Below are 13,831 nucleotides of genomic sequence, written 5' to 3'. Positions count from 1 at the left end.
ATTCCGCATAAATCACATTCGGGCTTTCTCATCATTTCTATTACAGCGTAACGTCATGAGTTCATTATGTGTTATGCTTTTGCGTGTTAAAATGTAGTGAATATGAGGCAACACAATGCGGTGTTAAATAACCCTGAACCCATGTTTTACATATTAAAAACCATGAATTAATGCTTTATTTTTATTTATCCCACTATTTCTTTATCTTATCTTACTGTGGTGTCATTCATTCTGTAGTATTATTATTATGTCTCTTGGGACGTTTCTAGCCAGTCCATCTGGTTATTAAGTAAACTTTAAGTATTAAAATCTAGTTTTCTGTAGTCCAAATCTTACTGAAGTTAAATCATGTACACTTGCATTTTTTAATATTTTCAAAGGACAACTAGACAACTGTGCACATTTCAACAGGCTTTATTGTTATGTATTAATTATTTTAGTTTGGCCCCTCACAAAATCACTCGTATCAATATAAAAATTAAACTTTTAACATTCAAATATTTCAGGCCTAACATAGCATTGTTTGTAGTAAAGTGCAAAATTCCTCATCACCTGAAACTGATATTTTGAGAATAATGTTTGAGCTGTGCATAGAAACATTTGACTTTTTTTTTTAACAATGCATTAACTACTTTTAAAGCACAACTATGAAAAGCAAAGTCATCCTGTAGCCTATGTAAACTATACACATTGCATTTATTTTTCTAACATCATGCCAAGTAAACAAACTTTTCAAAGTATCCATGCACACACACGCACATCCTTACTCTTTGGCTTGCAATGTTTATCTCTACCAGGAATGAAACAATCACAACAATCACGCAGGGCTCATTCAAGCAGATTGTTACTAGCCTTGCGTGTTTTGCTTTACTTCAGGTCAAATATGTTGCTGGCCTGTTTACAAAGTTACTGATCAAAAGGCTTTCTATGGTGATGGAAAGCTGGGAAACTCAAGGAATTCAAACATTTTCTTATCTATGCTTGGAAGCTTTCAGAAGCTGTCTCTGCTTAGCACCTGGTGTATCAAAAATTCAGGTGAACAGGTGAAAGTTCTCAAAACAAATCAGATCAAATCTGTCAATACTGTTTAGGTAAATTCCTCTCATTTTGTAAAATGTTTAGCAAAGTGGTAGAAAATCTGGCATCACAGACATGCAGACGTTTTGCCAAATTCTGCTTGAGGTGTTTGAGTCCTTCCAGCCACATTCTGTCGTTATACATTCACATCCGTGTGTACGTATACAGCAAACTGCTTCTAATATAAAGCACCTTAATCAAGTTTAGCAGAACACAACACAGGTTTAGCATGAGATTCACATTGGCAGATTCTCAGTTCACGGTTACTTTTAAATCCAGCTGAATCAAAGCTCTGTTATCATCCAGTATGTCATCTCAGGGTTTGAGGCAAAATGTGGTAGCTGCTCGAGTTCCTTACTGTGCGTGGGACATTCAAAGAGAAGATGGGTGCAACTCTAAAACATCTGTTGCACTCACCCGCAGTTGCGGATCAAATCCAAAGTGCTTTAATATGTGTAAAAATATATATATATATACAAATTAAGTCCTCGGTTAAACCCCTCTCTCTTCCTCATCTTCTTCTCCGTCCTCATCCTCTTCATCTTCTTCCTCTTCACCCTCTTCCTCCTCGTCCTCCCCTGGGCTGTAAAGATCATCAGCCAGCTCACTCTGATCATGTCCTTCCTCCTCGTCTTCCTCGTCCTCGTCCTCCTCCTCGCCCTCACTCCTCATTTCCTCCACGCTGCTGTCATCGAGGTCGTCATCGTCGTCGTCGTCATCGTCCTCCTCCACAGCCTCTTCCTCATTCTCCTCCTGCTCCTCCTCCTCCTCAAGATCTGAAAGCTGGCCTGATGGGGACAGAATGAAAACACTTCATGAACTCTGGCATTTAGCTGACTCTAACTTCAACATCAAACATGAAATATGATAACTTGAAACTGCATCAATATTTTTATATTAACAAGAGTACATTTCTGTGTGTAATGTAAAAGGGGTTCATCAGATGGACAGAAACATGACTCCAAATGAATACTAATGTGTTAATAGGCAACTGGTTGCCAACAAGTTCACTATAACAACTTTATAAAAGGTGATATGTGTTGTGTTTTCAGTTCCAAACATCTACAAATGCTGCTTGAAAATACAAGTCAAGTTTTAGTTGAATCTAATGAGCTAACTGAAGAATATGAAGCAATATCTTTGATCACAGCTAATGCAGATGACAGCGTTTAAGGACGAAGTGACATCTGAAGATGATTTAATGAATTACACACTGTACTTACACACGGTACTAATGGCAGCAACAATGTGACACGGTAGTTCCTCATCAAGGAACTTTCTCATTTCCTCTTCCATCATCACTCCAAGAACCTCCGTCTCCATGTCGACGTATTCTGGGTAGAACATGTTTTTTCTTAGCTGCCTACGGCACCTAAAACACACAAACACACAGTGGATTAAGGCTTTGTTTTGATTGGATACCAAATTTCAAGAGATATTTATATGTTTTTGTCCATTTTTCATCTACACACATTGCAATAAATATAGAGATTCAACAATTAGTCAATCAACAGAAAATTGTCTTTATTTTGATAGTTGATTAATTGTTTTAGTATGTGCTGGTTACAGCTTGTCAAATGTCAAGATTTGATGCTTTTTTTGTGATATATGACAGTAAACTGGATATCTATGAGTTTTGGACTGTTGGTCGAATAAAACAAGTTATGAAAATAAATCACTTTGGGCTGTGGGAAACCTGAACGAGCACTATTTTCTGACATTTTATAGACCAAACTATTATTCAATCAATCAAGAAAATAATAAGCAGATGAATCGATACTGCAAATAATTACTAGTACTTACTGTTTTCCTGTTGTCTTGTAAGCCTGAAAAAGGAACAAAAACAGATGTTCAGATGATACACAAATCAAAATCTGCCAAATTGCAGGTGCAGCCCTGTGCGAAAAGTGCAAGATTGATTAGGAATCTATTACCAATGTCAACTTCAAATTATATTTTTGTTTTTGTAATATATACTAACATAGCTGCCATAGGTTTTGTCGCTGTTTGTTCTAAAGCTGAATACATTCCTCCTAAATTTATTACAAGATAAACTCCACCACGTTTCAAATATCAGTTGATTCACATAAAGGACTTGCATGTTATTAACTTCCAATACTGCTGAACTTTTTCTAAGCTATGGTCTTTTATAGGTTGGTAGTAATGTAAAGTGTATGCGATTTGTGCTTAATGGGCAAAAACATGCAAACAGCTTGACCGTGCTGAACAATGCACCTCACCTCGATGAAGCGGAAGGGGTCGTTTTCCGCCATGAGGCTTTCGATGCCACAGCGGACTTCCTGGAGACGGGCCTGGTCCTGGCAGATCCGGGAGATGTTCTTCTGAATGGCCGGCCCGTTGGTGTCACAGTGAGTGCGTGTGCATTCCCGCAATCTGGTGACGAAGCGGAGTACTTTGGCCTTCATCTCCTCACCCAGCCTGGTCAAGCCCTGCTCAGAGTCGTCCATAAACTTCTAGATGAGGGAAGTGATGAGGAGACAAAGAGAAAGAACACAGGATGTCATCAGAATGACATTTGTTTTGGGAAATGTACAGTGTACGATTAGTCAGAAAACTGTCAACTCTTTTGATTATCAAAAGTCCAGTCAAATCATTTTCTAAGCAAAAATGCCGCTTAGAAAGTCACTAGTCACTAGTTCAAGACTATGTGCCAGAATTTGCTGCTTTGCTCTAGGACATGGGTCTCAATCTCGCGGCCCGCGGGCCAATTGCGGCCCGCAGGACAATATTTTGTGGCCCCCACCTTGATATAAAAGTTTAATGTTAGTGCAGCCCGCGATTTTTGTTCGTCCAATGTGCGCTGAGAATGTGCGCACCTCACGGTAGATTGTGTTGTTATTTTTGCTACACAGCTTTCTGTAAAATTCAAAGATGCATTATTAAACCTTAATAAAGCATCATTCTTTTAATTTGAGCATCATCTCCCCGTTAATGATCACTTAGTTTAACTATTGTGAAGCACTTTGTAAAGTCCGTTTCAACGCGAGCTCTGTCAATACATCACTTATCGTTCTTCTGATGTTTAATAATGATGACGGTTTGCAGAAACACGTGATGAATTTTGGGTAAAGTCGCCCCAAATATCCACAGCAGCTGTGCGTACTGATCAGCTGTTGGAGAACCTGTGCGTAATTCTCACTGAGGTCTAATGAGTAGAGCAGACGTACAAACGGACGTTAAAAGACCTTTACATCCATGTTTGGCGCACTGTGTGACAGCAAATGAGGCTCGTGCATGTGATTCCACAGTGTGTGACATTAATAAAACAGAACCAGGCGTACCTGCTGCTGTGCCACACCACATATTTGATTAGACAACACCGCTATGCTCCTGCTGCATCCATGGAGTTATTATAGAAAATAAAAGCCAGTAAATAACGCTTCCATGGGATAATGGTGTCCCACTGTCCCGGCTTCATGCTTTCACTTGTTTCTATGACGACGTTTACAACAACAACAACAGCACGGCGGATAATGAACAGCCCGGTAGAATTCGCCTTTTTTTGCGCTCACTAACCCGGTACTTTCTACCATCTACAAATGTCATGATGTTCATATCATCATGAAAGACAAAAAGAAAGGCGACTGCTACCGGGCTGTTCTGTTCGGCTCAGCTATGTGAGAGGAAGCGCTGCCAGGTTTCTGGCAGCAAGGAGTAGGCAAGAGACGCCATGTTAAGAAGGAACGTTCGTGTTCAGAAGAACCCATTGAAGTTAAATAACTGTTAGTAATGTAGTTTGAGAAGTTTGGATTTTTTTTTAGCAAAGCTTTTTTTGTGGAATACCTGATGCGGCCCAGCCTCACCCAGACTCTGCCTCCAGCGGCCCCCAGGCAATTTGAGTTTGAGACCCCTGCTCTAGGATATTGTGAAGGTTTTTTTTTTTTTTTTATAGTTTTCTGATGTTTTATAGACCAAATAATTAGTGTGACACTGTAACTACTGCGAATTGTAATCGCAAGCAGTCAAATGTTCAACAGTTTTCAAATGTGTTCGCCCTGTTGTACTTCAAATGTGTGCAATCTTACCTTATTCTGTCTCTCCTTCTCCTTTTGCTCCTGGAGTTTTCTCTCCGCCATGCTGTACTTTCTTTCAACCCTGTACAGCTGCTTATCCAGCGTGCCCTGGCGAACATAAAGAGGCAAGTGCACAACAATAATGATAATATGTCAGCGTAGGGGCTGAAGGCATGATTAATTACTACTGTACCACTGACATATCTCATCATTTTTTGGAACATTTTTTTCCTTTAATTGAATAGCTGATTGAATTGCTGTAGAGAGCTGACAGCATTATCATTACGTTATTTTACATGGAGCCAATACTGCAATCACCCCCTGCTATGGATCTTTTCATAGATACATAGAAAGACAAGAGGACAAAGGTGAAAAATTGTATGAAACAGGATTGTTACTCTCATTAATGCCTTTTTTCCACCAGAATTGCCAGAGAAGTTTAAAAGCCTACTGCCTTCCTGCTGACATTGAAAAATCAAATGTTACATAATAAGCTAGGCTGAGGCTAGGCTGAAAGGGACACTGGTTATTGGTCAATTCTGTCGGATGCCACCTATACAACATGTTGAATTCAACAGGTTTCTGGACTGAATATCCCCAGCAATGAGCTGGAAGCCTCTCAATTTTGTTGAGGAGAATGGAAGCACAGGAAGTGGACTCTACTCTCCTATAGAAAGACCACAAAGTCATGTGACTATTTCATTCATTCACACACTGACAATATTCATTCATCAGGATTCCAGACTCATCACAAGACTTTGTGTGAGTCAAACAATCAAAAGGTGGTTAAATGGAGGAGGCTACAAAACACATTCTCTTATTTCTGAATACAGTCCTCTTAAATACAGAAAATGTAATAACTTATCTGAATACAGGGATTTTGTGTTAGAAAATTAAATCATGTGTATGTGGGATTTGGTGATGTAGGCCTTTTGATTTCATGGGACTGAAAAATCCTGACTATTGCTTTATGAGCAATTCCAAAACCTTTAAAGATGTGACACTTTCCTAAATTATGTCCCATCATAATAATACAGAATTTTCTAACCTGTGTAGGAACCATGATGATAATGAAAAGTGTACCTTGAGATCTTTCATCGTGTTTTTCAGGGTCTTGATTGTGTGTCCAGAGTGTCCTCCTTCTATGGTGCAGGCATTGCACACACACACCTTGTCATCCATGCAGTAATACCTGGAGTTGCCAAACAAATAAGGATTCAGATAAACCTCAAAAATTATAGATCTATCTTGATTTACAGTACTGGACTCACTAATGCAGTGGAGCTCCAATGTGGCAAATAATACAACCACTACTGAAGAAATATGGAGGGGAAAAAAACAGTAAAAACTTTTAATGAGTTTGGTTGTGAACAAGTTATTGAATCAGAATAAAAGTATACAAAAGAATTAACCTTGGTATAGAAACCTGTAGTAAGATCCAAATGTGTGTTTTAGTGCCACAGCAATTCACAATCACAGCAATAATTGGCAGATTCATTGATAATGAAAATAATAGTAAGTTGCAGCCTGAAACATAAACATGACACTAGATATACAATGTAATATAAACATACACATTATCTCAATATGTTCCATGTAGTGCAGTGTACAGATCTTATATTTATTGCCGAGGTATATGAATCAATATTGACATCAGCTGACCATCACTGACTTCAAAACGAGACGAAATTCTTAACAAAATATTAACACAGCAATATATGAGCACACATGCCTCCTACCTGTATATCTCATCATGATCTGGGCACTTCCTCTTCCAGAAGTCGTTCATCGGTTCTGTAAGCGGGTGCTCGCGGAATGCCGGCAGTTCCAGATGTGGCTTTACGTGCTCCTGGCACATCGACACCTCACACTTCAGGCACGTCTTGACAGCAAACATCGATGCAGCAGCAGCTTCCTGCTTATCACCCCCTTCCTGAGAAACAGAAGCAGCAGAAGACCCGACCTCGGCAGCGCTGCTGCCCGATGCCTCGGTCCCGACTGAGGGGCAGTAGTCACATGGAACAGCAAACGCGCTCCTGGGTTGATGCGTTGCCAGAGAAGACGACAGCAATTCTCTGGATTTAAAAGCTGTAGCAGCTACAGTGGAGGCTCTGCGCCGGTGACGGTAGTCATCAGCAATATTGGCTAGTTTGAAGTTTTTCTGAAAGTTGGTGCCACACCGGTGGCTGTCACGGCACTCTGGGCAGCGGAAGCGGCCCCTATCCGCTTGCCGCTTTAGGCGGTCCAGGCAGGTCTTGCAGAAGTTGTGGCCGCAAGGAAGCAAGTAGGGGTCGCGGTACAGGTCCAGGCACACTGGGCAGGTGAGCTCCTCTTGCAGGACTCTGGACTGGTCTGACTGGGCAGAGGCCATGTCAGTATTCAGACTGTGAGGTCAGAGAGGTCAGCTGGAGACGGGCAGAGGTGGTGGGAGATGACAAAGTGATGAGGAATATAAAGATGGATAGAAGTGGTAAAAGGGGATGAGGACGTGGTGGGGATAGGAGATAAGATGGTGAAAGGTGAAAACAGACAAGTGAGAGCTGGAGGTGGATAGAAAAGGGAGTGGGAGAGGAGAGTGATAATCGGAGAGATGGAGAGGCAGAACCGGGGTGGAGGAGGAGAGTGAAAGGAGGCTGCAGGTTCCCTGATGTACAACTTCGCCCTTTGTAGATGTCAGGTTGCTGAAACTTTAAGAGGAAGAAAAAACAAGAAATGCTTGTTATTAAAAGTTTTAAAAGTAATGTTGAAACAATTAGTCAAGTCATTAATTAGCCGACAACACAAGCAACTTGAATACATCACCTTGGGCTTGGAGAAATTTGGGAAGTGGTATTATACATTTATAGACAAAGTAATTCATTGATTAATCTGGAATCTGCAATTAAATCAGTAATAAAAACAATTGTTAGCTGCAGCTATAACTATTACACCCTCAGTAACCAAGTAAACTTTTATTTCTTTCAACCATGACGTAAGAACATGTCAAACTGATTTCCCCACCAACAGTATCACTTCTCCTTCTTCCTGCACGTGCTTCAACAAAATGGTAAAAATGAAAGTAAAATATACTGTTTATACTTTAGGCCTTGCGACAACCTCCAGAACAAGGTCAGCTGTCCTGCTGCTCTGTTAAGCTTGTTAAAAAACAGTCTCGCCTCGTTTAAAGGCTATGACCTCAAGGTAACATGGAAACCTGCCAACCTGCCCTGTGTTGTTTACATGAGACAAAAGGTGGTGTCCCAGTTAGTGTGGTTTAACAGTGGTTTCCAGTCCTCCACCTGTCAGCCTTGGACATAACATAGGCCTATGAAGCTGCTCTGAAAACGGTTACCCCTTTATTAAAGCTATCCCAGTTTATTTAGCATGTGTTTCCTTACGGTTGGTAACGTTAGGTTAAGGGGTCAACCAGCAATTAACTTGGCTAACTTGCCCCCCTTTTAGCTAAGTCGCCCTAATAATCACAGTGATGAGCTAAAGCAAAACACGACAGACAAGACACGCTGTTAACGCCACTTACCTTGACAATGTAAGTGCTTATAGGTTGCCTTGGCACAAAGCTGAAACAGTGATTTCCAGAACTGTAAAAGCTGTCTGTATCACACACGATGAGGCTAACGTCTCAAATCTCGAAGCCGCGGTGCACCTGCCGTGCTGGGGCTAACATGTTAACGTTACCAACGTTAGCTCTGTATTTTGTTTTGTTTTTTCGTTCCCACAGTGTCCGCAAACAGTCCAGTCCCTTTTAGGAGTCCGGGAAAATATTCCAGTCATTGGGCATTTGGTTTCTCATCTGGAGTTTTCGGCATTTGACACAAAAGGACGCGTCGACACACACCTGTGCGACAGACAAACGGACGGCTAACTGATACCGGGAAGGTTGATGCGGGGAATATGCTGCCTTCAGGGCTCCTCGGAAATTCCGATGTTACACTATATTCGGCGTAAGTGGTTAAACGCTGAGGGCGCTGGTACATGAATATTGCCACACTTCGTTTGTTGTTGTAAGCTGCTGATAGTAATATTATTCAGTCTTTAACAGTGGTGGAAGGAGTATACAGATCCATTACTTACGGTGGTCCTGAGGTGCAAAGCACAACAAAATTTGAACGCATTAACAAATTAGTTAGGTTTTCTGTGTTTTTTTTGTTGTTTTTTTCTATTTGTTATGCGCTTTCTAAAATCTTTAAAACATATAAACATGAGGTGTTTTCTGTTTAAGACCACTGTCATTACTAATGAAATACTACAAATAATAATAATAATAATTATAAAAGTCCTGCATGAAAATCCTACTTTATTAAAAGTACAGAAATATTTGCAGTAAAAGTACTCATTTCGTCCCTGTGACCGATATATTATTATATATGACATTATTAGACTGTTGATACTGATGTATTTATGTGTATGTGCCATGTTACAGTTGTAGGTGGTCATGGTGGAGTTAATTTTAACTACTTTATATACAGATAGGTAGTTTAATCCAGTGGTTCCCAACCTAGGGGTCAGCCCCCTTCAAAGGGTCACAAGATAAACCTAAGGACTCATGAATGGAAGAGGAAAGAAGAAAAAACACAAATTCATATTCTCTTTTGGACGTTGGGCACATGTTTTTCTTTATTATGTCAGATAATTTTACCTCTCTGGACGTTGAATGGTTTGTGGAAATCACTATTTGGTGGAATCTAAAATGTGACAAGGGGCCCCAACTACACGCTGCTTTTTTGTAAGAGGTCACAAGCCAAAAAGGTTGGAAACCACTGACTTTAACAATGTGTTATATTTCAAAAGCTTATCATATTTTTCTTTATGTTAATCTGAAAAGTAACTAGTAAACTGTCAAATAAATATAGTGGAGTAAAAATTCCACTGAAATGTAGAGGAGTAGAAGTATAAAGTAGCATAAAATGGAAATACTTAATTAAAGTACAAGTACCATAAAAATTGTGCTTAAAAAACTTGTGCCCCGATCTTATTATTCTATTATTATTATTATTATTACTGTTATTTAATAGATGTTATATATATTAATGTGCCTCAGTCCAAATACATCTTGTCATTATGTCAAGTTCACAATATTCAAAGGCTTTGAAAGGTGGTTTTCTTTGATCACTTAATGTGTTTTGGATGGAATGTAATGGAAATTAGTTATCATAGTCATTACCAGACAATAGATGTGAAATAGTATATTTTCTTTATTTTTATTTACGTATTAAAGCTGCTTGACAAATAAGTATTTAAATTCAATATTTCCGAAAGTACTTGAAGGCAGCAAACATCAGTACACCATCTGACATAATTTCAGTGTATTTCAGCTGTTAACTTCCTCAAAAAGTTACAAAGAAAGAATACATTATTAGAATACACATAACTAATACATTCGAGTAACAGGAATACAACCAACAACTCATATAAAATATCTATATAACTATGAAAAACTCGTGGGTAAACATGGGTAAACAAAAACATCTAAAAATGTCAACCTGATTTTGAAAAACATGTTTTATACGCCGGCCTACCTTCACAAAAACAAAAATTAATGATTGGCTTTTTTAATCTATTAAGTATTACCTCTATAATGCTGTCAGGCTAATGTTTGTTGCATCTTTATTACAGTCCTAAAACATTCATTGTCAATCACTGCCCAAACGTGAGGAAATCACACGTTGAAGATAATAGGACCCTTAATGGTGAAGCCAAGATAGAAAAGCTTTGAGCTCAGCGCTAAAGCATCAAGTTCAACCTCTGTTGTAACCCTAAGTTTTTTCTCCCCAGCACAAACAAACACTTTCTGTTCTTCATGCTCCTGTAATACCTCTACCCGGACTGGGAGAAGGATATCTTTGATTTCTGGGACTCGCCACACTTCCCCCTCGATCCACATTTTATTGATCAATCTCCATTTCTTCTTATTTCTTTGACCTTGTCCATCAGCTAGCTCAACATCCACCTTTTCTTCCACTATTGCATCCAACCTTGATTTGTGAATCCATTTGCTCAGTCCAGGGCCCTTTCCCAGAAAAAACAGAGGCAAAAGGTACCGGCCTCGAAGGTACTTGGCATACTCAGTTACCTCAAACGCTCTCTCCATGAATGTGGCATGCTGTTGCAGGTCAGGGTCCAACATGAGGTCTAGAGATACCTGTGCAGGCTCTGCTCTTGTTTCTTGTTCCTGATCCTCCCAGGTTCTGTCTTCAGACCCATCATCCTCAGTGGCCTGTTGTTCCACTTCTTCATCATCCTCTTCTTGCACCACCTGTGGCTCTTCCTCAGGCCAAAACAACAGCAGAACCAAAAGGTAAAACTCAGGGCTTCTGCGCCCCACTTGTGTACCCAAGAATCGATATATTATTGTTCTGAGTTCTTCCACCGGGGTGAGCTGAGGAGAGTTGCCCATCTTGTTGCTCAAGATGATGTTGGAGAGGATGTATCTCTTAGCTGCTTTGACATCGTCAACATTTTCCTCGTAGGTGGTTTTCAAATCATCTCGGATTTTCTCTAAATCAGACACAGTTTTCTCAGTCTCCTGAAACCCAGCCCGTTTTCCTTTTGATGTGAAAAGGCTGTGATTCAGACAGTCTAGAAGGCCTGGAAAGCTGGTGGATTCAGCTGCTGTTTCAGTTGTGTAGTGTTCATAACAAAGCACAACATCCTTCCAGAAGTAAGGTGGCTCTGAGGATGTCATGTCAGTCTTGGAGTAGGTTAGGTACCATTCAAAAAAGTCAAACTTCTTTTCAACTTCCATTTTTAAGTTTTGGATTAAACTCCTGTGTTCCTGTGAAGGATAAGGTATTAACACACGGAGTCTCTCGAAGGTTATCTCTGCCACTTGAAGGAAGCCAAAAAGGCCTCTGTTGTTGAAGGTATTTGAAATGCTTCTAGTACCTGCTGTGTCCATCATTTCCAGGCCTTCTTCTTTGTCAGCTTTCTCTTCCACATCTTTAAATGCTCCGAAGGCCTTGTCTGCCATGTTTAAGACATCCTCCAGTTGCTTGACTTTCCTCAACAAAAGGTTCTTATAAATCTGCCCAAGAGTGTCAGCCACATAAGAGTTGTTTGGAGCTCTTCTAATCGCTTCCTTTGCCCATTCTTCAGCTCTTTGGTAGTCAATGTTGCCTCTACTGGTGTAATAGAGACGGGAAATGGTTTGGGGGAAAATGTGTTTCTGTCTAAATTTATCTGACGCAATTTTCAAGACAGAGACAGCGTTGTTATAATTCTCTTTCGTCCTTATATCTTTAATCAAACATGAGAACTTCTCTTGACCCTTTTTTCCCCATTTCCTCTTTGTCAGCAAATCTTTGATGAACTGGAGTATATATGGCTGGGGCTGATCTCCACAAAGTGTGATCATAAATTTCTTCATTGTAGTACTCCTCGAGATCCTTGACTCCACAACTGTCTCTGCATACGCTGAGTCAGCCATACATACATGTCCAGGTCTTGGACTGGATGTGTCGATAAAATCGATAAAAGCCTTCATTCTTTCTTCAAAGGGGGGACCTCCATGGATGGGATCAGGTGGTCCAAGGACCTTTTGACACTCAGACATCAGGAGGTAGGAGTCAGGAATGTACACTTTCAGCAGTGCCAAAAAAGACAACAGTTGTGTTTCTGGATCAGTTTCTGTTGAGTTACGCTCCATGACGATGGCTTAAACTTCGGGATGACGATGAAAGTTTTGTGTTTTCTCTTTGGCTCTGCTTCAAAAAGATAACCTGAAGAGGTGAGAACAGAGCACATGTTAAACATTTAGTTTTGAAATATACAATGCTTTATATATACTACTAATATCACCGTATATAATCTTTAATTGGTACCACTTTCTAATACGGCCTTTGTAAAGGGTTTTAACGGAGTGGCTCTTTGGACGGTGATGACGGTTGATCGCTTAATGGATTGGCATGAACGTTTGTGTAGAAATGAATGATCCCCAGAGGATGAATCCTAATGACTTTTCCTCTAATGCTGGCATGATGTTGTACATTTGTGGTTTTGAACGAAATGCCGTCATGAAATTTGGTACAGACATTCATGTGTCCCTCATGATGAATTGTAATCACTTTGGTGATCCAGTCACTTTTCATCTAGCACCATCATCTGGTCATATTTTTTATTTGCCCAATACTTTGGTTTATGACTAAATACATGCAAAACTATCGACATTCCCATCAGCCTCTGCTGTACTTTGTGATTAGTTATTAGTGCTTAGTCCAATTCTTCTAATTCTCGTTCCAATGCACTTTTGACCTCTGACCTTCTGGGAAATAGCTGCAGGGAATCTAGACCAAAACTAATTCATTAAAAACTTATTCACATTTACAACTGCCGACTTGAAGGACCAGTGGTCAATGATTACTAATAATACATTGCAAATGACTTCCTTTTGCTGTCCACTTCTCTGACCCATTAGTAATTATTTTATTAACATTTGTAACAGCAGAATTGACATTTTTTCCCCTTTATTAATGACGTATTAACTTTTAGACTTGCTGGCTTATTAGAAAGTGAACTCACCATAGAGGTTTTTCACAACCTGGATACCCAAAAGTTGTTCTCTTTAATGGTTTATATAACTGATATGAATATATAATCATTACTAAATGGTTTAATAAACATTATTAAGTTAGTAGCAACTTATAAACCCTTTTATAACTGGTGAAAGTGGTACCCTTTATGGTCTCATATTTACTGAAATTTAATGTTGTAGTTCACTGACCTGC

General features: G+C 39.7%; 1 protein-coding gene across 1 annotated transcript; it reads right to left on the bottom strand.

Moving 5' to 3' along the window:
* Positions 1 to 1,569: 1,569 nt before the first annotated feature.
* Positions 1,570 to 7,482, bottom strand: LOC139306235 (E3 ubiquitin/ISG15 ligase TRIM25). Its single transcript, XM_070930186.1, has 8 exons — positions 7,075 to 7,482; positions 6,851 to 7,029; positions 6,195 to 6,303; positions 5,124 to 5,219; positions 3,318 to 3,551; positions 2,881 to 2,903; positions 2,301 to 2,449; positions 1,570 to 1,865 (listed from the first exon to the last, which is right to left on the bottom strand). The coding sequence occupies exons 1-8, from the start codon at positions 7,480 to 7,482 to the stop codon at positions 1,570 to 1,572; spliced, it is 1,494 nt and encodes a 497-aa protein (XP_070786287.1).
* Between the last annotated feature and the right edge of the window lie 6,349 nt (positions 7,483 to 13,831).

The sequence above is a fragment of the Enoplosus armatus genome, chromosome 23 (genome assembly GCF_043641665.1).
Source record: "Enoplosus armatus isolate fEnoArm2 chromosome 23, fEnoArm2.hap1, whole genome shotgun sequence".
Classification (NCBI taxonomy): Eukaryota; Metazoa; Chordata; class Actinopteri; order Centrarchiformes; family Enoplosidae; genus Enoplosus; species Enoplosus armatus.
The sequence above is the reverse complement of the archived record's forward strand: the minus strand, read 5'-3'. Positions and strand labels throughout refer to the sequence as shown.

Coding starts and splice junctions, on each gene's coding strand:
- LOC139306235 (XM_070930186.1), bottom strand. CDS start 7,482: ATGGCCTCTGCCCAGTCAGACCAGTCCAGAGTCCTGCAAGAGGAGCTC. Junction 2,904..3,317: donor ACCCCTTCCGCTTCATCGAG/GTGAGGTGCATT, acceptor TTCCTTTTTCAG/GCTTACAAGACAACAGGAAA. Junction 1,866..2,300: donor TGCTGCCATTAGTACCGTGT/GTAAGTACAGTG, acceptor TGTCCCCATCAG/GCCAGCTTTCAGATCTTGAG.